The 23,585-nt window shown below is 41.9% G+C and overlaps 1 protein-coding gene across 1 annotated transcript in view; it reads left to right on the top strand.

The window, feature by feature from the left end:
- The first annotated feature begins 8,917 nt into the window (after positions 1-8,917).
- KIAA1217 (KIAA1217 ortholog) overlaps positions 8,918-23,585 on the top strand; it is a 476,753-nt gene continuing 462,085 nt past the window's right edge. The window contains exons 1-2 of the mRNA XM_042780340.1: positions 8,918-8,987; positions 21,842-22,125. Coding sequence (XP_042636274.1) covers positions 8,918-8,987; positions 21,842-22,125 — 354 coding nt within the window. The remainder of the gene's footprint in view (positions 8,988-21,841; positions 22,126-23,585) is intronic.

Below are 23,585 nucleotides of genomic sequence, written 5' to 3' on the forward strand. Positions count from 1 at the left end.
GCTTTTGTCTACCCACCATACTGTCTGAATCTTGAGTGATCAACTTGTCCCAATTTTCCAGGGAATTTCTAGATTTTAGCACTGAAATTTCCATGTCTTAGGAACACCCATAGTTCTGGGTGTTGGTCCTCTCTCTTCTATGCATCTTACATTCACATTGTGTAAGAGAGAAGATCTGATTGGGTCCATTAGTCCTCTCTGGTATACAGCACCCTAAGCTCTCCCATAAAGACCCACCCCAACCTGACCACTCGACTAGACCAAGATGAAGTCTGGAGGTGGCATAAAGAAGAATCCACAGCAGTCTTCTTCAGAAAGGCCTGTGAACATAGCTTGCTTGGAAATATTATAAATTTTTCCCTGGAACACTTTAGTACACCAGTTTGTCACTTATCAGAGTCCTGGTGTCCTTGTGAACATTGGGTAGGGGTGTGTGTGAAAATGAGGAGGTGTGAGAAGGATGACACACTTTTCCCGTTTGTAAATTCAATCATGTTACACATATTCGTCACCTAATAATGTCTTATGGAAAACCTGGCTCAACTTGTAATTAAATATTTTATCCCACTAAACCGTGTCCAGTTGACAGATTGTAAAATTTGCTAAAGAAGAAATGTTTCAAAAGCTAAACACCATATCCTGGGAAATGAAGATGCTCTAGCAGCACCAAAGGACAAACATAAAATACCTCTTGGCTTCAGCACAGAAAACCTGAGGCCATAGAATAGTTTGCAGATGCTAGAGGTATTCTACCTTCCCCAACTTCAGCACTCACTTGGCTCCAGAAATGAGGACCCTTGTTATTAAAACTGTTTTCCTCATCTGCAAGGAACAAAAGTTCTCCTCTTCTCCCTCTTCCTTTTCCCTTAAATTCTGTGAACTGAGAAGAGAAGGGAAAAATAAAATTACTGTAAAAATACTTAACTTCTGAAACATAGGACTGGCTGTCAAGAATTAATTATAAAACTTGAGCGTGAGAAGGGCCTTGAGGATGAAGCCCAAGAGTGCGCGGCGGTTCCTGGCGGGGGCAGTACTGCTTTAGCACTGAGCACTGGAGCGCCGGCTGCGCTTAGATGCAGCCTGGGTCACTGCTGGCCCCTCTTCTTATATGTTGGCAGTGGTGCATCCCAGGGGGTCTGACAAAAGAGCTAATGGCTTTGCACCAATCCTTTCCTTCCCTGTTGTCTGTGCAGCTCTTAAAAATCAAGTTTGTGGCTATTACTCAGTGAAACTGAGAAAGGGAGAAACAAAGCACAACTAGAATGTATAGAAATAAATTTATTGAAACAAAGTCAATTTCAGTGTTTATTTGGAAAAGCAGCAGCTACAGGTGATCAATCCAATTACATGAGTTTTGCCCATCTTGGTAGGGAATGTGGGGAGTTCTGCATTCCAGAGCTGGAGGCAGAGAAAGGAATATATATTTGTAAGTGGAGTCTGGGTCTTGGCAGGCAAAGGCTTAGGGGAGGGGTCCTTAAGGAATATCTCCCTCAAACCAAAAAACCAAACTCACTGCTGTCAAGTTGGTTCTGACTCATAGTGACCCCCCCTTGGGTTTCTGAGGCCGTATTTCTACAGAAGTATATTGTATAGTCTTCCTTCCAAGCTATCTCCCTAGGCACAGAAAATCACCCAGCAGGATGGCAAGACCCATTTCACAGGTCTCTACTGTTGCAAGTTCACCTCCAAGGCCTGCTCTCAAAGCCCTCACATTCCACCTCTGTCTTACTCACATACCCCTCCCTCCCCAACCTTTTGCCCAACTTTAAGCCACATACCACACCACCCAGAAATTATGCTCACATCACCTCCACTTGGCCTCCCAAGCTCTTCCTTCACCTTGCCTCTGAAAATCTTCAGGCTCCTACCTTCCATCAACAACAGCTGGGTCCAGTCTTACCTCCTCTTGGAAGCCCTTTTCTTAATACCTCAGCTTGTGGAGACCTGTCCCTATCTGGGATTGAGAACAGCATTCCAGTCTGCAGCAAACTGATTAGGACATAATTATTCTTTGTCTTTATCTAGCATTGCTTATCATTGTTCCTTCAGTTAGAAATACAGCCCTGATCCCTAGAGGGCCTAACACAAGGTCTCAGTAATCAAAGAGGGCACAGTGCTCTCAGGAGACATTTGGTAGTTACCTGCAGCTGAACTGTCAAAATGCCTTATGGCTTTTGCAGCAATTCCCCACAAATAATACTGGGCCCAATTCTATAGTTGGGGGGGGGGGCGGTCAGGAAATAGATATACCCTCTTCTACCAACCCTGATTTTATTCTCCATTTCAGAACAGCAAAAAAGAATTAGAATCATTAAGGGCCCCCCTAGAGCAATTGGCTCTGCCTTTGGTGGTAAGAGAAAATAAAATCTCCTAGGAGGATTCAGAGAGTGCAACAGAGTGAAGATTGACTAGGAGCCAGGAGATAGCAGTCCAATTCTGGCATTAACTCTCCAGGCCTCAGTTTGATCATCTGCAAAATGAGGGCAGTAGAGAGAAGTGGGGAACACTGGTGGCATAGTGCCTACAGCATTTGACTGCTAACCAGAAGGCTGACAGTTCAAACCCACCAGTCACTCCTTGGAAGGAAGACTGGGTAATCTACTTTTGTAGAGATACTGCCTTGGAAACCTAAGCAGGGGTCACTATGAGTCTGAGTCGACCTCAAGGCAGTGAATTAGTGAGAAGTGAACTACTTGATTACTAATTCTCTGGCTCTGTGATTGGTTCCCCTCAGTGCTTGCTCCCCTCAGCAGCTCACTGCACCTTTGAGGGAGAGCATGTGGAAAAATCCAGGTGCAGAAAATAGGCCAGGGAAGCCCTTTTCTAGTGAGCCCTCATTAAATTTTTTATTGAAAGGTTGATAAAGGCATCACTGGGTAAAGCAAAGAGGCAAACAGGGTGCTTGAATTATTGGAAGTTCTCACATGTCATGGATTCCACCCTGGCTCTTCAGGAACTCTGTGGAACCAGCCCTGGTTTAGCTCTCTCTGGGATAAAAGGAAGGAGCTGTGGCAGCACAGTGACTAAGGCATCTGACTCCTAACCAGAAGGTTGGTGGTTCAAACCCACAAGCTACTCCACAGACACAAGACCGGGCAATCTACTTCAGTAAAGATTTACCACCTTAGAAATCCAATGGGAGTTGCTATGAGTCAGAATTGACTTGATGGCAGTGGGTTTGGTTTTTTGGTTTGGTTGGGATAAAAGGGGTAAGCATATACATATTGCAATTTTCAAGTAAAAGTTGCCATCTGGAGTCCAGACTTGACCTGTGGTGACCAGGGAGCCAAGCTGAATGCTTCCTTCTTGATGATATGCTACACAGATGGCAACTCTATCTAGTGTTTTACAGATGTGGTCTCTGCTCTCCAGAATCTTCCAACATAAAATAGTAAAAGAAACCCTGATAAAAATGAACATCAATGGGTTCTCTTTTAAAGAAAGCAAATATGCTTAAAGTATTAACACATTGATCAAAGTGTAGTTTTATTATATAACCACACAAGGACTTTGCATGGAGTGGGGAGGAAAATGCCAAGACATCTGAATAGAGAGACTTGAGAGTTGGGGGTGTTTTGATTACTTTGTACAGCTCTAACAGAAAATACTACAAATGGGTGATCTTAAACAAACGGATTTATTCTCTTACAGTTTACGAGGCTAGAAGTGCAAGTTCAAAGTGCCAAGCTCTAGGGGCTGGATGAAAGCCCCTCAACTTTGGGCTTCAGCTCTGCTTCTTGCTCCTGGCCCACTGAAGCTGGAGGCTTTTGTTAACTCAGGCAGCTGCTGGCTGCTGAGGCTGGCAAATCCAAGATCAACAAAAAGGCACGGTCCCAAGCAGACCACTAATTCAAGTCCAAAAAGGTCCCAAGATTGGCAGGGCATGGCAGGCTGATGAATGAAGACTCAGTTACATGCAGGGTTCAGGCATGCCAAAAAGCTGCAGACCATTTCCAAAGCTTCTCCTTGTATACTGGAAGCAGACCACATCCTTAAAGCAGCTACTCAGCTGCTCGTGGCAGATTCCACCATGGAGCTGATTGCCAGTCTCATCATGGGGAATAACTACAACCAGCTGCCCAGCCACTCAAAACCAGGCCAGCCAAGTTGACACATAACCTTAATTACCACAGGAGATCTTGGTCACCTCACTTTTCCTTGGCTGGCAGTGTGTTCTTGGAAGTGCTGGGATGTTAAGAACTCCAACTAAGAGAAGGAAGATCTTTTACCTTCTGGAGAGAGTGCTACAGGTACTAACTGTTACCTGGTCCACACCTCTGAGGCCTTTGCCCTTACAGAGATAGGAAAAGTCTGTTTTGATGGATGACAAACAGAAATGTCTCATATTGTGGAACTTGTGCTTTGTGATGTGAAATTTGTTGGTGAGCCTTGTAAAACTTAGCTTGGAAGAGATTTATACCTTTACTTAATGCTAAAAATTCTCTTCTGAAGCCTTTACTGGGAAACTCTGAGCACCATTATTAGGCTCACCTAACATTGGGGATGGGAGCTCTGGTGACGTAGTGCCTAAGGCATTTGACTGCTAACCAGAAGGCTGGCAGTTCAAATCCACCAGCTACTCCTCACAAGGAAGATTGGGCAATCTATTTCTGTAGAGATACTGATTGCCTCAGAAACCCAAGGAGGGATCGCTGTGAGTCAGATCTGACTCGAAGGCACTGTGTTTTAATACTTGGGAAACCTGAGGAGCAGCATGCAGGGCTTATCTTGTACAGCACATAGGTGCCATCTGTGACGGTCTGCCAGGGACAGTCATGGTTTTCATTTATTGTCGAGGCATAATTATTAAGAGTGCCCCTTTCATGGTCACAAGTCCTCTTGTTTACAATAAAGTATACAGTCACCCTAGCCACCTGACACCTTGAAAATTCTGTTTCACATTCACTAAATCATCTCTTTAAGCAAACGTTTTCCCACTTGTGACGAGCCCTTTATTCTTGACGTAGAGGGTGACACACAGCAGCCTGGCCCTTAGAAATATGTGTAACACATCAAAACATGATGCCTCCCCTTGACACATTTCTGTTGATTTGTTTCTTTTTCATTTTATTTTGTTTTATTTTTCTAGTTACCAATCCTTTGAAAATTACATTTTATGGACTTCAGCAAGTGTTCATTATTTCTTTTGTGTCCTGATGGCAAGCCATTCTAAGCTATCCTGTTCTTAATAAGATTTAAAGGGAAAGGAATAAAAAAAAATTAAAACATGTATCAGGGCAATTCCATTTATTGCTGGTGCTAGCAGTGATTTCTCTCTCTTGAAAAACTTACATATAGGAAATTGGCATACTTTCCATAGCTCTCTAATTAAATGGGCTTACTGAGAAAGTCATATGTCATAGTGACCCTTATGCTTAATGCCCACCATGGTGGTGGATGCCCATTTAAGTTGCACTATCAAAACCAATAATGGCTCTGCTCTGTGATAGGTTAGCTGTGACTGCAAAATCACCACTTGCCCTATCAGTAGTCTTTTATCTCATCACTTGTCCTTCCTTTTAAATGACACTTGTTTGTGTGTTAGCTCATTTTGAGTCATGAATTGGCAACACATGGAGCATTAACGGAGAAATAGATGTGTACCTTCCCTGGTTAACAGAAATGGAGTTGAAAATTTAGTCTCCTGGTATCATTATTGTGGAACTCTATATGACTGGAGGAAAATCAAGTTTTACGTTCTTCTCGTTTTCCCTATGCCTTTCACAACAAATTTCAAAGTACAGCAGTAGGCAGATTGGATTGTAATAGCAATTCTTAAACCCAGAAATTAAATTAAACCGAAAACTGCAGTGTACTTCTAGTTCGAAAAGCATTTCTTCCAGAAAGAAGAACATCTCCATAGTAACAGCAATGGCAGTAATAGTATTTTTCATGAAGATGTGAGTTTCTAAGTTTATGTAGAGTACAGAATACACCCACTGTTTTCCAGAGGCCACGCTCAGAGAAAAGTTTTCTATAAGGTCTGTTGCTCTGGGGAGAGGTATATAGAATAGTCAGTGAAATGGCATTAATATAATGCTTTCTCAAATTGTTTTCAGGTACTCTTCTCAAAGGGAGAAACAAAGAACCAATAAGTAGTTCCACAGAAGTTTTTCCTCCTAGAATAGTCAGAAAGTTGAACATTCATATCCATTCAGAAGAATTTTTTGTTTCTTTTACTGTAAATAAATGTCTAGATTTCATGGTTCTTAATGATTTAGGTTAATTCTCTTCACTCTTAAGGCATTTTTTTTGCGCCTTCCACAAAGAGTTTTACTTCATGGAATATCTACATAGGCTCTGACGGTGTTGCCTGTGGGGGAGGGGAGGTTCAGAGCAGCTTGAACACATGCTCGTGTGACAGGGTACCCTTGGCTGACTGGAAACCAAGAGTTCAGACCTGGTGGGAGACATTTTCCCTATTTTGCCCATCTGGGGATCAACAGAAACCAGAGGGCTGCTCGAACACTTTCCAAACAGCTCCAGGAAGCAGTTATCTGCATCAACAAATGGATCTTTTCAGCTGGAGTGAGCTAGCAAGGAAGGCCCGGGCAGGGTGTGGTTTGTGGTTGCCAGGCTCCCTTTGCTTGAATGCTTTTGTCTTCTTCATCCTAGGGGGTTTTGTCTCTGTACTATGTCAACTGACAGGTAGGAGCTGCTAGGATTGGGTTTATTACAAACCAAAGCAAGTAGGGTTGGTGTCAGAGCCCAGGCAGAGGGACATCTATCTGGCCTTGCCCAGACCTCTGGTGTTGCAGTGTTGTTATTCCCCCCACCCCACCCCCACCCCCACCCCCAATCTCTCTCTCTCTCTCTGTGTCTCTCTCTCCCCACACCCACCACCTCTTCCTCTTTTCTGGAATTAATAATTTGAGTACAACCACACAACAGCTTCCTGGGTGGCACGGATGGTTAAGCATTTGATTACTAGCAAAAAGTTTGTTAATTCCAACCTATGCAGAGACTCCTCAGAAAAAGGACCTGAAGATCTAGTTATTTCCAAAAGGTCACAGCAGGGGGAAACCCTGTGGGGCACAGTCCTACTCTGACACACAAAGGGTTGCTATGAATGGGAATCAACTGACAACAACAAACAGCACAAGGACACAGCAGCTATACAGAAATGAGAATAACCTGGACCTGGAGCTCTGAGCACAATTGGTACACCAAGACACATATGTGTGAAAGATCCTTCCTTCTCAAACATTTTATACCTAAAGAAATAGTAAGGTTAAAACAAGATTCATATGGCATTTGCCTGCAGGCCACCAGTAGAGAAACTGCAAGACTAGTCCTTCTTTCAATCAAGATGACCTAGTAATTCTCTTGCAAAGTCACCAAGACCTTGAGCTATCTTCCCTGTAAGCCTAATGGCCTATATTCCTGTTGTCAAGGCACAGTTTTAACTTTCTGGAAGATTCACCACATCTTCCTGGATTTCAAGAAAAATCCTCTCATGGGCTGAGGGACTCTGTTCCCTTCCTGGTGTGATTTTCACTCACTTTCTCTCATGGCTACTTTCCTTTCGGTCTATATCCTTTGTCCATTGGGGCGTTCCGCATCTTTTTGCCCTATATGGCAAAAATATGTCCCTTAGACTGCCAACACACAGGTGACCAAGGTCATAATCAGGAGGACAGGCCAACCATTGTTCTGATCAACACATTCTTGATCTAAATTAATCTAAAATCTGGCTTGAATAGCCTGTGAACTGGGTCATCGAGCTAACCATTGTCTTTGCCCCCCTTCCCAAATTATGGGGCCACTACAGATTAAAATATCACACTCTTTCTACCAGTTATTGTGTTGCTTTTAAACATCTGAAACAGCAGAGTTAATGTTGCTTAGATTATTTTCCCAGCCCTTTTTTTTTGGTGTAGACATTGTGCCTCCTATTTTCACTTTCTGGGAAATTTGCCAGTTTTTCAAGGACTGGGTAAAGAACAAAATAAATATTTGTAGGTAGTTTAAAAGGAGAGTAAGTGTGTTGGATGTTACTCTGCCCATCCAAAGAAAAGCAATTTTAATTGCCTTTCAGATGATTTAAAGTAATTAACTCAAGAGATTCAGAGGTTGATTTAGTAGTTTACCTTTCAGATTTGTGGTCAAGAAGTGTGTGTGTGTGTGTGTGTGTGTGTGTGTTAGGGAGGGTAGAGGATTTGGAGAAAGTGAAGCCAAAAGAGTAAAAACTTGTTAAGGTCCAGATTAAGTGGTTGAAAGTGACTTTGTGAAATTATCTCACTACCTCTTTATATATGTTAATCAGACCCTAACATGGTGACAAATTAGTGCTGGTTAATGTTTACTTAACAATGTTCAGCATATACTCTCAGATTGCTTTAAAGGGGGGGGAGGTGCTCACTGAAATTTGGGAGGTTTAGCCATTTGCTGTTTATAAATATGTGTATCAGTCTATTTTGGAGGTTCCATTCTGTGCCTGAGATTAAAGAAACCAGAGAACTGGATTCCAGCAAAGGTTCATGTCCATAATCATGTGGAAATGTTTTCCTTCCCCAGGCTTGGTTGCAGAGCCTTAGTAGTTTGTGACAGTGGAAACAGGCAGCGCAGGTCCTGTGTAGAAAAGTCCTGTCACCTGTTGGGGCCTCCCAGAGCGCGCGGGCAGGGGGCAGCCTGAGGCAGAGGCAGCCGCGCCTCTGGAGCACAGCCCCCATTCCTCAGAGGCCCAGTCCCGCGGGCGGACAGACAGACGGAGGGACTCGGGCAGGCCCCGCGCGCCTGGAATGCAGTTTACTCTTGCAAGCGTGACTTTGCACGGTAGTAGAAACTAGTTCGGGGTGGGGTTTCGCACTGGTCCCCTCCTCCCACCTCCGGGCCCCTTTCCAGGCGCTTTCTGGGATCTTTGAGAACTGCGCTCTGAAGTTAAAAGAGCGAGGAGCTTGTACCGTAGGCAGGGACAATGGAAGAAAATGAAAGCCAGAAATTTGAGCCGGGCTGTCCTTACTCAGCAGACAGCAGACAGATGCAGGGTAAGTAACAGACTCATTCAAAGATGGAGTTACATTTAAACGTGTCCCTCGTCGCTTGCTGCTTTTTATAACTGGAGACAGGGCGCATGGCAAGGAAGCAGCTTATTTCTTGTGGTGGTGGGCTTTAAACACTGAGTAGAAGGCTCTGATTACTTGCACTTGACTTTATTTTCTCTGGCACTGTTTTCTTGAAACGGCAAACGAAGTAAGTGGCGCAGTGATGTCACATTTGTAGCACAGTAAGCAGTCAGTATGTGTTATATCTCTAAGTAATGACAGATAATACATATCAGTAAGAGCGTTAATGCGCTCTGCTCCAGCCGTGGGAGAAAGAAGCTGATTTTGTGATGATGCCTCAAGGACGGCAGCATTTCCATTCATTGGTTGCATTACTTCATGAGACAAACACATTTTGGATGCAAGTATTACCGAATTTTTGAGTTAAATCACAGAGTTTAGAGAAGCTTTATCAGAACAGCACGGGAGCACTTGTATAAATGACTTCTTGCATCTGGATAATAGAACTTTGTGAATCTTCTTTATGTTTTAATTCAAAAGTTGGGAATTGTACAATTTTGGTAAATTTTCTCAAGGCAGTTTCCTTTCAATTGTGTTTATAATAGACTTGTGTTTTCCATCGGGAATTTCCAGAAGCTTATTTTGTTCCAAAGAAATTTCACAGTGAGGTTGAGTAGCTTGGCTGTGAAGAAAGGACTTCTCTGCTCTCCACTGTCTGGTGTCTACAATGCCAGCACCTTTCACATAGTATTTTAGGCAGCATGTCTGTAGACTGCACAATCCTGAACCAGCCCCCATCCTACCCCAACTCAGGTTCATCCAAGGGCCAATTATAACTAAAATCCATGCAGGGGTACAGATCTCTGTGTGGGAGTTGGGATTATGCACAAGGGAAAAGGTGTGTGTTCTGTAAAAATGTGAAAGGGAAGTAACAAATGACTCATCCACACTGAAAATGCAAAACTAAGCCAAACAGAAGAAAATGCAATTACAAGAGATAGAAAACCATCGCTGAAATTCAGGAAGCCGCAAGCTTAGTAAACCTTGGAGAATCCCTGAGTCTTGGAGTCATCCATCTAGGTTACTGTGTTTGTGCTTCAAAACAGAGCACTCTCCTTGAGGGCACCTGGTCAGTGGGTTCTAGGCTCTGTTCTCGTCTCCTCTTCTGACACCCCCCCATTGGATAGAGCCAGCTTCTACTGCAGGAATTAGACCTCTGAGCCTCTCCTTAAAGAAACTGACCCAGACTCTAGAGGGGCAGTTAGAATGGACCCAATTTAAGAAATAACTTTCAAACAACCACAGCAGTTCAGAGATGCTTTAGAGGCTGGAGATGGTCAGACTGAGGCATTGTGATCACTTCATTCATTCATTCAGTGAATATGAAACATCTCTTATGTAGCTGATGATGATCCAGCAGTGAACAAAAAGGATTAAAAATACTTGTCCTCACTGAATTCACATTCTAAGGGCTGAGTTAGGAGAGGAAAGTATTAGGGAAAAACAGTGAACAAAAATAAGTAAAATAGATAACAGCAAGTTGGAAGTCAGGATTGCCAGGATCAGCACATGAAAATGCAGGCTACCCAGTTAAATGTGAATTTCAGGTAAACAATGAATAATATTTTAGTATAAGTCTAGCCCATGCAATATTTGCAACATACTTACACTTAAAAAAAAAAAAATCATTCCTCTGAAATTTACATTTCACTGAGATTCCTGTATCTTGGCTGGCAACCAATGGAGATAAGGCTATGGGGTAAAATAAGATAGGAAAAGGGGATGGAGAGTGCTGGGGGAGTGAAACTGTAAATAACATTATCAGCTTCACCAGAATAAGATTTGAGCAAAGACCTAAGGGATGTGAGACTGAATGTGCAGCTCTCTGGGAGAAAAGCATTCCTAGCACAGGGAACAGCAAGGATCTACTGTGTTCAAGGAATAAGAACAGGAGAGAAAGATGGGAGGAAAAGATATTGAGAGTGAAGGCCAGGCCAGATCACATAGGGCCTGTGAAACTACCGTAGGAATTTAGGCTTTTATTCCAGGTGTAGGGAGCTACTGGAGGATTTTGAGTGATTAGTGGCATGATCTCACTTTTCTTTTAAAAGGGTACTTCTGGGTGCTGTAGGAGCTCTGGTAGCCTAGTGCCTAAGGCATCTGACTGCTAACCAAAAGGCTAGAGGTTCAAACCCACCAGCCACTCCTCAGAAGGAAGGTTGGGCAATCTATTTCCGTAGTGATAGCCTTGGAAACCCAAGGAGGGGTTGCTATGAGTTGAGTATAACGCGACGGCAGTGCATTTCATTTTTCATTATCTGAGTACTGTATTGGAGAGCTCTGGGTGCTATGTTAGGAATAAGCCAACTGGGGGGAAGAGATGTGGGGCAGAGAGGACAGTTAGGAGGCCTTTGTAGTAAAAACTAGGCAAGAAATGGTTCTGGTTTAAACCAGTAGGTAGTAGAGCGGGTGGTGATAAGAAATTAACTCACTGCCATTGAGTTGATTCTGATCACAGTAGCCCCCACTGGGTTTCTGAGGTGGTAAATCTTTACGGAAGTAGATTGCCCAGTCTTACCTCTGAGGAATGGCTTGAAGGTTCGAACCTCCACCCTTCTGGTTAACAGTCAAATGCCTTAGGCACTATACCACCAGAGTTCCTTGATAGATTCTAGACATATTGAAGGCAAAGTCAACAGAATTTGCTAAGAGTTTGAATGTGAGTTGTAATGAAGAGAAATGAAAGATAATCTTTAAAAAATTGGTATGAGCAACTAGAAGAATGTAGTTGCCATTTATCAGGAAGGGGGAAAAATTGGAAGGAGCAAATGAGAGTGTGTTTATTGGGAAAGAGAATGTGGAAAATCTTTTGGATATATTAGTATTGAGAAGTTTAATGGGTATCCAAATAGTGATGTTGATTGACACTTGGATATTCATGACCCTTCCCCTTTCCCTGTCTTATTTTCCCCTGTATACTTATCTCCACCTAAGAAGGAGAGAGGTCTGGGAACTGAAAAAGATCTACTAGGATTGTGTGTATATGGAGAAAGAAAGGTCCAAGTGATGAGTCCTGGAGAAACTATAGCATTTGGGATCAGGGAGATTGGGAAGCAGTGGCTAGAAATACTGTAAAAAGTAGTTAAGAATCCAAGTTACACTGTAAAATCTCATTGAATTCTGGGTATATATGATGCTGTAGAAGAAGCATTGGTGACACATTGGCTAAGTGCTCGGCTGCTAACTGAAAGCACAGTGATTCAAACATATCTAGCAACTGCATAGGAGCTGGTCTGCTTCCATAAAGATTACAGCCCAGGAAACACTATGGGCTGATTCTACTCAGTCCTGTAGGGTCTCTATGAGGAGCAATTGGCTCAATGCCACAACAACAACTTGATGCTATACAAGAGATATGGTGGCTTTATTTCTGGTTCTTGCAATGAAGAACTGGGAGGATCATTACAAAGTAGAACAATGCCTCTGATATTGGCATACCCCATAATATCGCATGCCAGTTTCAATCATGGCACTTTCTATTGTATTTGTTTCTGTATTTGTTTCACCCAAGTACAATATGATATTCCAGGAGAAAGACCTTGTCTTATTCATCTTTGCATTCCAAACACCAAGCAGAATACCAGACAGGTAGAAGACATTCAATAAATATTTGTTGAATGAAAGGCTAATTACACACACTACCCTGGGACTTAGAGCTTATCAGTCTGTTATAGATAAGGATCCCTTAGGTGGTCATGTAACTTATTGTCCCAACCAAGACTTTTGAGAGTGAAAGGGGACACTATTAATAATTTCTCTGAGACAACAGTTGTAACCCGGAACTGTTCTTGGAAACTAGGGCATATGGTTGTCTCAAGGATAACTATAAACAATGAGGTTTCCATGGTTGAATAGCCAGGTTTCTGGGTAAATAACCAGATCAAAATGTACTGTGTAGTGCACTTTGCAGAATAGGTACTCAATAATTATCGGTTGAATTTGAATCTAACACTATCATGTTCCCTTTGAAGGCCATGAGATCCTGGAGGGTTACTTGGGACTCCCACATCTGTTCACAGAAGCCCTGAGATGTCTGCTTTTGCTCTGGCCCCTCAGGTCTCAAAACCCCTATACAGGTGTCAGTCAACCTTCCTGCTTTCTTCCTTCATCTCCTGACTCCCCTGTAGTTTAAGGTAATATTTGTAGTCTCCTGCTTCTTTGCTCAGCAGCCACCTTCTAAAATAGCCCCATCAGATTCTGTCCTTGTCCTATTTTATTGTTCTTTAAACTGCACTTATCACAACATGACACTTTTATTATATATTTGCTTGTTGTCTGTCTCCCTAGTTATAATGTAGGCTCCTCTGTAAAGGCAGGGAATTAAGTTATCTTGAAACCACTTCACTGTCTCCTAACTCCTTTCAGTGTATGGAGTAGGCACTCAATACGTATTTGCTTGAATAAATCAATCAGCTATCTAACACTTGACACAGGAATGGCTTATCTGGATGGAGGAGGAACTGTCCTTATTTCGTCTAAGATTTGTACCAGAAACTCTCTTAATCATTTAATTTGTTGAGGTTCTTTAGAGGAATATAATGGTCTAGTTTCAACCATAATTTCCATGCCAGTTTGTATGTGGTGGTGATCTTTATGGCATCAGCAGTGGAGCTGGGAAGCTGAGAAACAGATTTTCCTCTGCCTGCTTTGTGTATAGAATATGTGTATTAGACAGGATAGGCTAATTGCTATATCACCCACTTAATCTCAGCGATTTAGCAAAAATCAAGGTTAATTTCTCACTCAAAGTGGAATGGGGATGTTCCTGGTCAGGTGGATCTCCTGGGTGGCCTTCTTCCAGCCAAAGACTTGGAGATCCCAGCTCCTTCATCCAGTCACCACATCATCCTCCAAGACCTTGGAGGCTTGTGCTGGATCCTTTGCATTCAACTGGGCAAAGGATAATGAGAGAGAGCAAGAAGGGTTATTCAGGAGTTTGGGGTATAGGACTAAGAGGTGGCTTATATTGCATCTACCCACGTTGCATTGACCAGAATTAGTTCAAGGCCCCAAATAGAGGAAAGAGGTTCTTCCTGTGTGCCCAGTAGGCAAATGTTATGGTTTGAATACATTGTACAGTCATGCATTGCTGAGTGTCTGTGATACGTGTGAAACAGGACATTATGTGATTTGGACAATCCCATGAATGAGTTCTGTTCCTAAGTGTCTATCTTCAAATTGAATTTGTATGTTAGTTGGAATAGTTAGATACGGTTCATATATAATATCAGTTCGTGAAATGTTTGTCTTAATATGTAGCATATAGTGTACCTTTCTAAGCATAAAAACATAAAAAAAACCACTTCCAGATATAATAAAACATTTTTAACATAATAATACAGTAATAATTATAATATTTTGATGTCCATTGCAACACAGTGCCTGCTTGTTATTAGGAGCCGTTGTATTTACCTCAAAGTTTTAATATAATAGGCTTTTTGGGGGTTGGGACCATGGATATATATGTGGCCGGACATTGCCCAAATGGATGTTATGCAGCTCATGACTGCATTGTTTCTAACCATGGTATGCCCTGATAGATTGTACAGCCAGACAAAACAGACGTGGATTGCAATGTTTCCTGTCATCAGAGAACCCACCAAACCCACTGCCATTGAGTTGGTTCCAACTCATAGTGACTCACATTGGGCTTCTAAGGTGGTAAATCTTTACGGAAGTAGATTGCCTCATCTTCCTTCCATGGAGCAGCTGGAGGGTTTGAACCTCCTACCTTCTGGTTAGTAGTCCAATGCCTTAGGCACTGAGCCACCAGAGCTCCTTATCACCAGAGACCATCTCAGCACAATTTAAAAGGTATCTTAGAGAAACCTAACCAGTAGCTGCTATATAGAAGTGGGGTTCTCAAAAAGTTAAACAGAGAATTAATATATCATCCAGCAATTCTACTCCTAGCTGTATACCCAAAAGAGTTGAAAAAGGAACACAAGCAGACACTTGTACACCAGTATTAATTGCAGTGCTATTTACAGTAGCCAAAAGATGGAAATAGCTTAAGTGTCTATCAACAGATGAATGAATAGACAAAATGTGATATATACATACAATGGAATACTACTTGACCATACAAAGAAATGAAGTCCTAGTATCTGTTACAACATGGATGAACCTTGAAAACATGCTGAATGAAATAAGTCAATCACAAAAGGACAAATATTGTATGGTCCCAATTATATGAACTATTTAGAATAGTTAAATATATAGAGAACAAAGTTTATTAGTAATTATTAGGGGTGGTAGGGAGAGGGGGAGGAATGACTTGGGAGGGGACACTGAATTTCTGTTAAGGGTGATGAAAAAAATTTGGAAACAATGGTGATGGCTCGAAAACATGATGATTGGCATTAATGTCATTGATTTGTACATGAAAAAAGTACTGAAATGTTAAATATTTTGTTATAAATATACTCACCACAATTAAAAAAAAAAAAAAGTCAGGCTGCTGCCTACCTAATCCTGACACAAGAGTAAAATCTCAGGGAAACCATCCTTACTGCTGCTGCCTAACAGGTAGAAAGCGGTGAAGAACACTTAAGTGATGCAAGGCCCTGAATCGCTTGCTGCAGGTCAGCTGACCCAGCTAAAGGTCATGGCCAAGAAGCCAGTAGCAGCCCCTACAGTTACCACATGATAACTTGGTGTATGGATATCTCCTTTTGGAGGCTGTCTTCCATTAACCTCTGCCTACTTGGTGCCCTTCTCAGCCTCCACTGAGACACTGTTACTTGTACTTTCCACGTGTTACTTTTACTTTCCAGTATGCCTACATCCCAGCTGGGAAGTCCTTTTAAACTCAACAGTGTATCTCTCTGGCATCCTGCCTTCTTGCCCTCACTTCTGCTCCAGAGAATGTTTAAGAGACTAGTGCTCTGTTTTAAGTCCTATTTCAAGTGAGCTGCAGGAAGGCATTGCTCTGGGCTGTGCAGAGATTGGGAGGGGCAGGGAGAGGAAACAGAACCACTTTTCAGCATCGCCTAAGCCTTGTCTTCACCCTGCAGCTTTGTTATTTTGGTTGACACGGATTCCCAGAACAGCGAACATCAAGACACACCCATGTTTAAATGTTAGCACCAAAGCACATTGTAAACAAGAAGTAGAAGTGCATTTCTGTTTTTTGATGGCTTGGATAGTCCACACTTGAACTTGCTCTATTCATGTGGAACTGGCAGAATGCTGAGATCTCTGACTCCATGGCTGTGGAATTGTTACTAACATCCTTTGCCTACTTTCTTTCTTGTTTGTTTGGAACCCTGCTTATTTTTTCCTCTTCAACTGAAAGACCAAGTTCTCCCCCAAATGGCTGGATTGGTACAAGTTGTTGCTCTTCCCTCAGATGAGGGACTTGGCAGATCCCAACTCCAAAGCAGTTACCCTGGAATGCATTCTGACTCATGGTGACCCCAAGTGTGCCAGCAGGGAACTGTGCTCCATAGGGTTGTTGGTGGCTGAACTCTAACCTCCAACCTTTCAGGTAGCAGCTGAGTGTATGAACTATTGTACCAATTAGCTGAGCCTTGTAGGGGACCAATCTGCTTATTAGAATGGCTTTGTGTAGAAAATAAGGTTGGGCTGTTTTGAGCAATGGTAAAAGGGGAGCAGGTAGTTGCTGGTGAGGATGGTGGCCAGAGGGGGATGATAAAGAGGTGGACTTGAGCCACAGAGCAGGAAGGTGAGACGAAGGACAGGTGTGGTCTCTGAGGAGAATTCCCTGGTAGCCAAATTACTGTGCATTTTGCCTTAGATGCTGTTTGCTGCAAGGAGCTCTGGTGGCATATTGGTTAAAGCACTCACCTGCTAACCAAAAGGTCAGCTGTTCAAATCCACCACCAGCTGCTCTGTAGGAGATAGATGAGGCATTCTGCTTCTGTAAAGATTACAGCCTTGGAAACCCTCTGAGGCAGTTCTGATCTGTGCTATAGGGTTACTATGAATCAGAATCGACTTAATGGCTGTAGATTTGGTTTTGGCTTTTTGCTTTCCTGCAAATCACATTAAACTTTGTCAAGCAACTGAAGACATTTTAAGAAAATATAAGAAAGAAAGAAAAAATGGGTAAGTAATATGAGGTTGATGTGACCTTCCCAATGAAAATTGTTAGAGAAAAATGGGAGGTTTAGAAAGTCCAGTGACTTAGGGCTGCTTAAAGGTTAATTTTGACAAGAGATTGACCGTGACTTCTTATCCTCCCCCCAACCCCGCCATCTCTTTCTCAGTTTATTTCAAAGAAGAATGTGGAGCACTCTTCATAGCCTCTGAGGGGTTACAGTTCTTGCTGTCTTGACTGCTTCTGAGCATCCTCAGATGAAACAGAATAGTTCTTGTCTGTCTGTGTGGCATAGCCAGGCAGAATGCAACTCTCTGCCCCTGTTGTTGGTATTTGATGTTCACAAACTTTTATCCATGTGAGTGTATGTGTGTGGGCTCACTGGGGGAAAAAATAATCACCTTTTCAGAAATTTTGTTGTTGTTGTTGTTATTTGCCATTGAGTCGGACCTGACTCATAGCAACCCCTCCTTGGGTTTCCAAGGCAGTATCACTATGGAAGTAGATTTGCCCAACCTTCCTTCCGAGGAGTGGCCGGTGGGTTTGAACTGCCAGCCTTCTAGTTAGCAGTCAAGTGCCTTAGCCATTACGCTACCAGAGCTCCTAAACAGTATCACTATGGAAGTAGATTGCTCAACCTTTCTTCCGAGCAGTGGCTGGTGGGTTTGAACTGCCAGCCTTCTGGTTAGCAGTCAAATGCTTTAGGCACTATGCCACCGGAGCCTATTCTGTCAGAAATTGTATCCTTTCAATTAATTAATTGCATCCTATTAATCTTGTCTGTCCTAGATTACTTAAAAACATACTTCAGGACTCTATTTAGCTTTCTGTACTGTGTACATGTTGATGGTTTCCCTCATCCTGAATGATTGTCTTTGTTTTGTCTTTGTCCTGTCCAAGGTCCAAGACTTAATGAAAGTTTCTCTATTAAAAAAAAAGAAACCACCATAGTTCAATGATGTCGAAAGTAACCTTAAAAATGCCCTTAAACATCTAGAGTGTTATATAATATGTACAGCAGTTTTGGCTAATATAAAGCTCATGGAGACACACACACACACTCAAAGAGTAAAGATATACCTCTTCAGGTTGTGCACATATTTGCCACCATGAGATATGGCATTTTGTGCACCTAGCTTTATTCAATCTACCTTTTAGAGCCCTAGTGACACAGTGATTAAGCACTTGGCTGTTTACTGAAAAGTTGGTGGTTCTAATCCACTAGCTGCTCCATGGTAGAAAGATGTGGCAGTGTGCTAAAGGTTACAACCTTGGATACCCTATGGGACAGTTCTACTTTGTCCTGTAGGGTCACTATGAGTTGGAATCGACTTGATAACAATGGGTTTGGGTTTGGTTTTTTCATTACTTCTATATCAAGAGACTACAAAAAAGAAGCAATCATGTGAGTCTGCATAATGAGAAGGTCCTCTAGATAAATGACAGTGAACCCCCCATATCATTTTAACCAAAAGTTCCAGAACTCTTCTAAACATACTTCTAGAACTAATGAAAAGTAGTAGAATCAACTACTTTGGCTATTCCCCCCTTCTTCCCTCATCAGTGTCTGATGAAGACACTGTAATTAGCAACATAATAAAAAGTGAAACGGAAGAAGGTAAACAAGAAAAATTATTCCCACAACAGGCATCGAGGGGTGGAAGATTGGAACAGGGAAGCTGGCTTGAGATTAAAATATTTACTATATCTAACCAAAAGGACTTTAAGTATATACACAGGCATATCTGGGCAAAGAAAAGGGAAACTATTGGCAGTGTTGTCTTTCGGGGAGCTAGTTTATGCCTAAACTCTGGACACTACTGTTATATGTCACTGGTGTGAAGGGTTGGCTCTTTATTTGGTATACAAATTAGCAGAACTTTCAAACAGTGGATCTGTTTTTCTGCACTTAACTTTTAAAGACAAATAATTGGCAAATAAGCTCTTATGCATCTGTCCTAGGTAACTTAAAAACATATATATTATTTTAATGATGTCAAAAGTAACCTTAGAAAAAAAACCTTTTTTTTTAAAAAAAAAAGAAACTTTAAAAATCAAAAGTGTTATATCTTTTTAAAGGTACTCTGGTGGCACACTGGGTAAGGCATTTGGCTGCTAACTAGAAGGTTGGTGGTTCAAACCCACCAGCTGCTCCACAAGAGGATGAGGCAATCTATTTCGGTAAAGGTTTACAGCCTTGGAAACCCTGTGAGGGTCGCCATGAGTCATTGATTGCAATACCCATCATGTTACAGCTCTCTTCCCACTTTGACTGGGTGCTTATCTTTTCCCTGTGTCCTCCTTTCCTATGCATTCCTGCCCTCTTAGCTATCTCCCTGTGCAAATACTGCCCTTCTGATCTTCCATTGTTTATTGTTCTAGGGAGTATACCTACCTGGTATAAATGTTCACCTTATATGCATTTCTGTTATTTGGCTGGAAGCCATGGGAGTGAGTTCAATTCCAAGCCCAAAGGGTGACTGGGAGCCATATGGTCTTGGGGGTTTCACCAGTCCCTATCAGAGCAGTAGCCTGGTCTTTTTAAATGATTTTGAGTTTTGTTCCACATTTTTCTCCCACTCTATCCAGGATCTCCTATCTTGATCCCTTTCTGAGTGGTTGACAGTAGTAACCAGGCACCATCTAGTTTTTCTGGTCTCAGGGTCATGTAGGCTGAGGTTCACATGGTCCACTAGTCCTTTGGACTAATTGTTCCACACGTCTTTGGTTTTCTTCATTCTTCTTTGCTCTAGACAAGGAGAGAACAATTGCTGCATCTTAGATGGCCGCTTGCAAGCTTTTAAGACCCCGGTTGCTACTGACCAAAGTAGGATATGGAGCACTTTTGGGTAGTATGTTAGTGTAGTCACGTGTAGTATGTAGTATGTTGGCGTTTTTTGGTTTGTATCTTTTTCATGTTTTTTTTTTAAATTAGAATAAATTTAAAGGATTTAGAATGAGAAAACCCTTTACATATCTAATGTTAGTCCAACCTCATCATTTTTTTCATTAATGAGTAAAATGAGACTGAGAGAAATCAAATTGTTTTAAGTTTAGCATGAAAACCAGGACTGCTGCGGTTCAGGCTAGTGCTTTTTCCAGACTCCATGGACAAGGACACATTGTTCTGCCTGCATCTGTATAATAAGAACTGTGTTCCATGATGAGAACCTTGAGGCCTGGTGAGCTCCAGAAGTGCTTGGGAAATTTTACCACTTCTATCAATGTTCTCATGTTTTTAAGGAATGACCCCCTTTTCTCATTTAACTAGAATATTCATGTCTGACTCTCATTTCCCATCCTTTTAGAGTAAATGGGAAGATCCTATATTTATCCTGTACTGTAAGAGTCCTGGATGGCACAAATGGTTAAGTTCTCACTCATAACTGAAAGGTTGGTTGTTCAAATCCAGGGACACCTCATAAAAAATGCCTGGTGAACTGCTTCTGAAAGATCATAGCCATTGGAAACTTTATGATTCTACTCTGACACACAGGAGCTCTGGTAGTGTAGTGCCTAAGGCACCTGACTGCTAACCAGAGGGCTGGCAGTTCAAACCCACCAGCCACTCCTCGGAAGGAAGGTTGGGCAATCGTCTTCTGTAGTGATATCACCTCGGGAACCCAAGGAAGGTTCATAATGCGTCAGGTCTGACTCGACAGCTCATAACAACAACAACTCTGACACACATGTGTCAACTTGACAGCAACTGTTTTTTTTTTTTTTTTTTTCTGTTCTGCACTCTAAGCATTGTCATTGGCTGCTTCAGTTTTTCCTCTGTAAATAGAAGTGATCTTGTCCCTTAAAGGCCAGGTCAGAGGCAGTATCTCTAGGTCCTGTCAAAATGTACCACATCTTTCCCTGCTCACTATATTTTAGGTAAAATCCAATTTGAGTGAAATATGTCTAAATCTTTATGTTCCCTCAGTTATTCCTCTAATAATATTCTTGTGCTTGCTTAGCTTATGCTAATAGGGGAAATAGAATTGTTAGTGGTTCATGAGTCAGTGATTTTCCCATTTACGTACAGGGCAATAACTATTTTTGGTCCTGGAGATGAAACACATGTTTTAGAAATCATCGCCAGATTATAAAAAGTTAACAGCTCTCCTGATACCAGGATGAAACTGTAATTAAAAGTGAAGAAATAATCAGAGTAACTGGAGTTAACGTTCTTAAGATTACAGAGCAGGGTAAGAGGTGATCCAGTTGCCTGTAAACAACTAGCCTGATAGAGTATTTTTGCTTTGAAAAACCTCAAGGAAAAAGAGTCAGAAATGGCAGATTTTTTTACTCCAAAACCATAAAAAGCCAGACTCACCGCCTTCAAGTAGATTCCAACTCACAGCAATCCCCATTGAGTTTCTAAGGCTATAAATCTTTACAGAAGCAGACTACCTCAACTTTCTGCCATGGAGTAGCTGGTGGGCTTGAACCACTGACATTTTGGTTAGCATCTGAATGAGTTAACCACTACACCACCAGAATTCCTAGAGTCTTTACTACAATATCTTTATTTCTCAATTGTGGTTTTTCGTATTTCTTTTGACTGTTGATTTTTCTTTTTTTTTCCCCCTCTTTCTTTCTGGGAAAAAAAAAAGATCTGTGAAGTCACAGTCATACATTAACAGCTGCCACAAACCCTCTTGGCGCTCTGTAAATGAGACTTCTGGTGTGAAATCATTAATTGTGAATTGTATTTTGTGTCTTTCAGAACAAGGAAAAAGCAATCTGTGTGTAACCTCATTAGAAGATGCAGAATGTCGCAGAACCAAGGAACGCCTTTCTAATGGAAACAAACACATCTCAGTTTCCAAGTCTTCCCGCAATATCCCAAGGAGACATACTCTAGGTGGGCCCCGAAGTTCCAAAGAAATTCTGGGAATGCAAACATCTGAGATGGATAGGAAGAGAGAAGCTTTCCTAGAACATCTAAAGCAGAAATACCCCCATCATGCCACAGCAATCATGGGACATCAAGAGAGGCTGAGAGACCAGGTATGAATATTTGTCTCTGCAAAGCTTGTGCTTTAATGAATGCAAGGGAAAGCAAAATGGCCTCCGGTGTAAAAGAGGAAAAAAATAGTTTAGGGGACATGCCTGCCATTTAGATGTTCCAGATCTCTTTTTCAGGCTTAGGAGGAGGTTGTTGTTGTTGTTGTTATGTGCCGTCGAGTCAAACCTGACTCATAGCGACCCCTCCTTGGGTTTCCGAGGCAGTATCACTACGGAAGTAGGATTGCCCAACCTTCCTTCCGAGGAGTGGCTGGTGGGTTTGAACCGCCAGCCGTCTGGTTAGCAGGCAAGTGTCTTAGCCACTATGCTACCAGAGCTCCTTTAGGAGGAGGAGAGAGACTAAAAAAGATTTGACCTGAGAGCGTAGTCTTGTTACCAGCACAACAGTAAGAGAAAAGGATGCCAGAGAAGAAAGACCCAAAGAGTTTGCAGTTCTGTAAAAGAGTATTCCTGTGTTCAACCACAAATGCATCTACAGTGCTGGCAATGAAGAAGTAATTATAATTATTTCATCAAATAAAGCATGAGAACTCCATAGGTTTTGCATATAACGTGACCATGGAAATAACACCCATAAGTATGTAACATAGTGCGTATAGAAAATGGACTCTGAGGGGCTGTGTGGATTGCTAAGACAAATAAACAAAAACTAGATGAAACTAAAAAAACCCACAACCATATAATATGCTTGTTATTTGCATAAAAATATGATACTGCCCCTATAGCCCTGAGAGTTTAGCACACTGAGCAAATGAATTAATATACATATACATTCTCACTGTGAAAAAGAGCATAGCGGGATAGATTTGTCATAAACCCTTTTTCCTTAAGCTAATGTTGAGGTTTTGTATCTGCTCTTTTTCTCTTCCTAATCACAGATGTTTTCCTTTTGCATGTTTTCCTTTCTGCTGTCTTCAGCTACCTATTTTCTCAAGTTATCTTGACAGCCACATGGTATCACCCAACTATGGCTTGGCATGTTTCTGTTTCTTGGCTGTGTGCAATTACTTTTTAGCAGATAGAGCAGGGTTGGGGTCATGGGAGATGTGATACCTCCTCAATGGCCCTCACAGACGTGTTATCAGATCGACCTTTGAATGTAGAGAATATAGTGAAGGAAGCCCAGTGCACTTAGCAGTCTGCCTGGTGAGGGACGAGGGCAGGCTGCTGTTGATTTCGATACCCCAGGTAGAAAGGCAAATTCAGCATTTTAAGTCTGCTCCTCTACCAGCTGGTCAGTTACAAAAATGACATCTAACTCAGTTTAGGATTATCTATGGAATTGGAGATTGGCATTAACCTCAATAATTTATATCTATACTTTATCCTCAATATAATTTCTCTTTTAAATTCAACCTCCTCTATGGAATCTTTATCAGACTGCCCTAAAATTTGAAACATGATTGAAATTTATGTTTGTTTTTCACTCACATTGCCAACAG

This window comes from Orycteropus afer, unplaced genomic scaffold (assembly GCF_000298275.1).
Source record: "Orycteropus afer afer isolate SDZICR_OR568_19922 unplaced genomic scaffold, OryAfe1.0 scaffold00035, whole genome shotgun sequence".
Lineage (NCBI taxonomy): Eukaryota > Metazoa > Chordata > Mammalia > Tubulidentata > Orycteropodidae > Orycteropus > Orycteropus afer.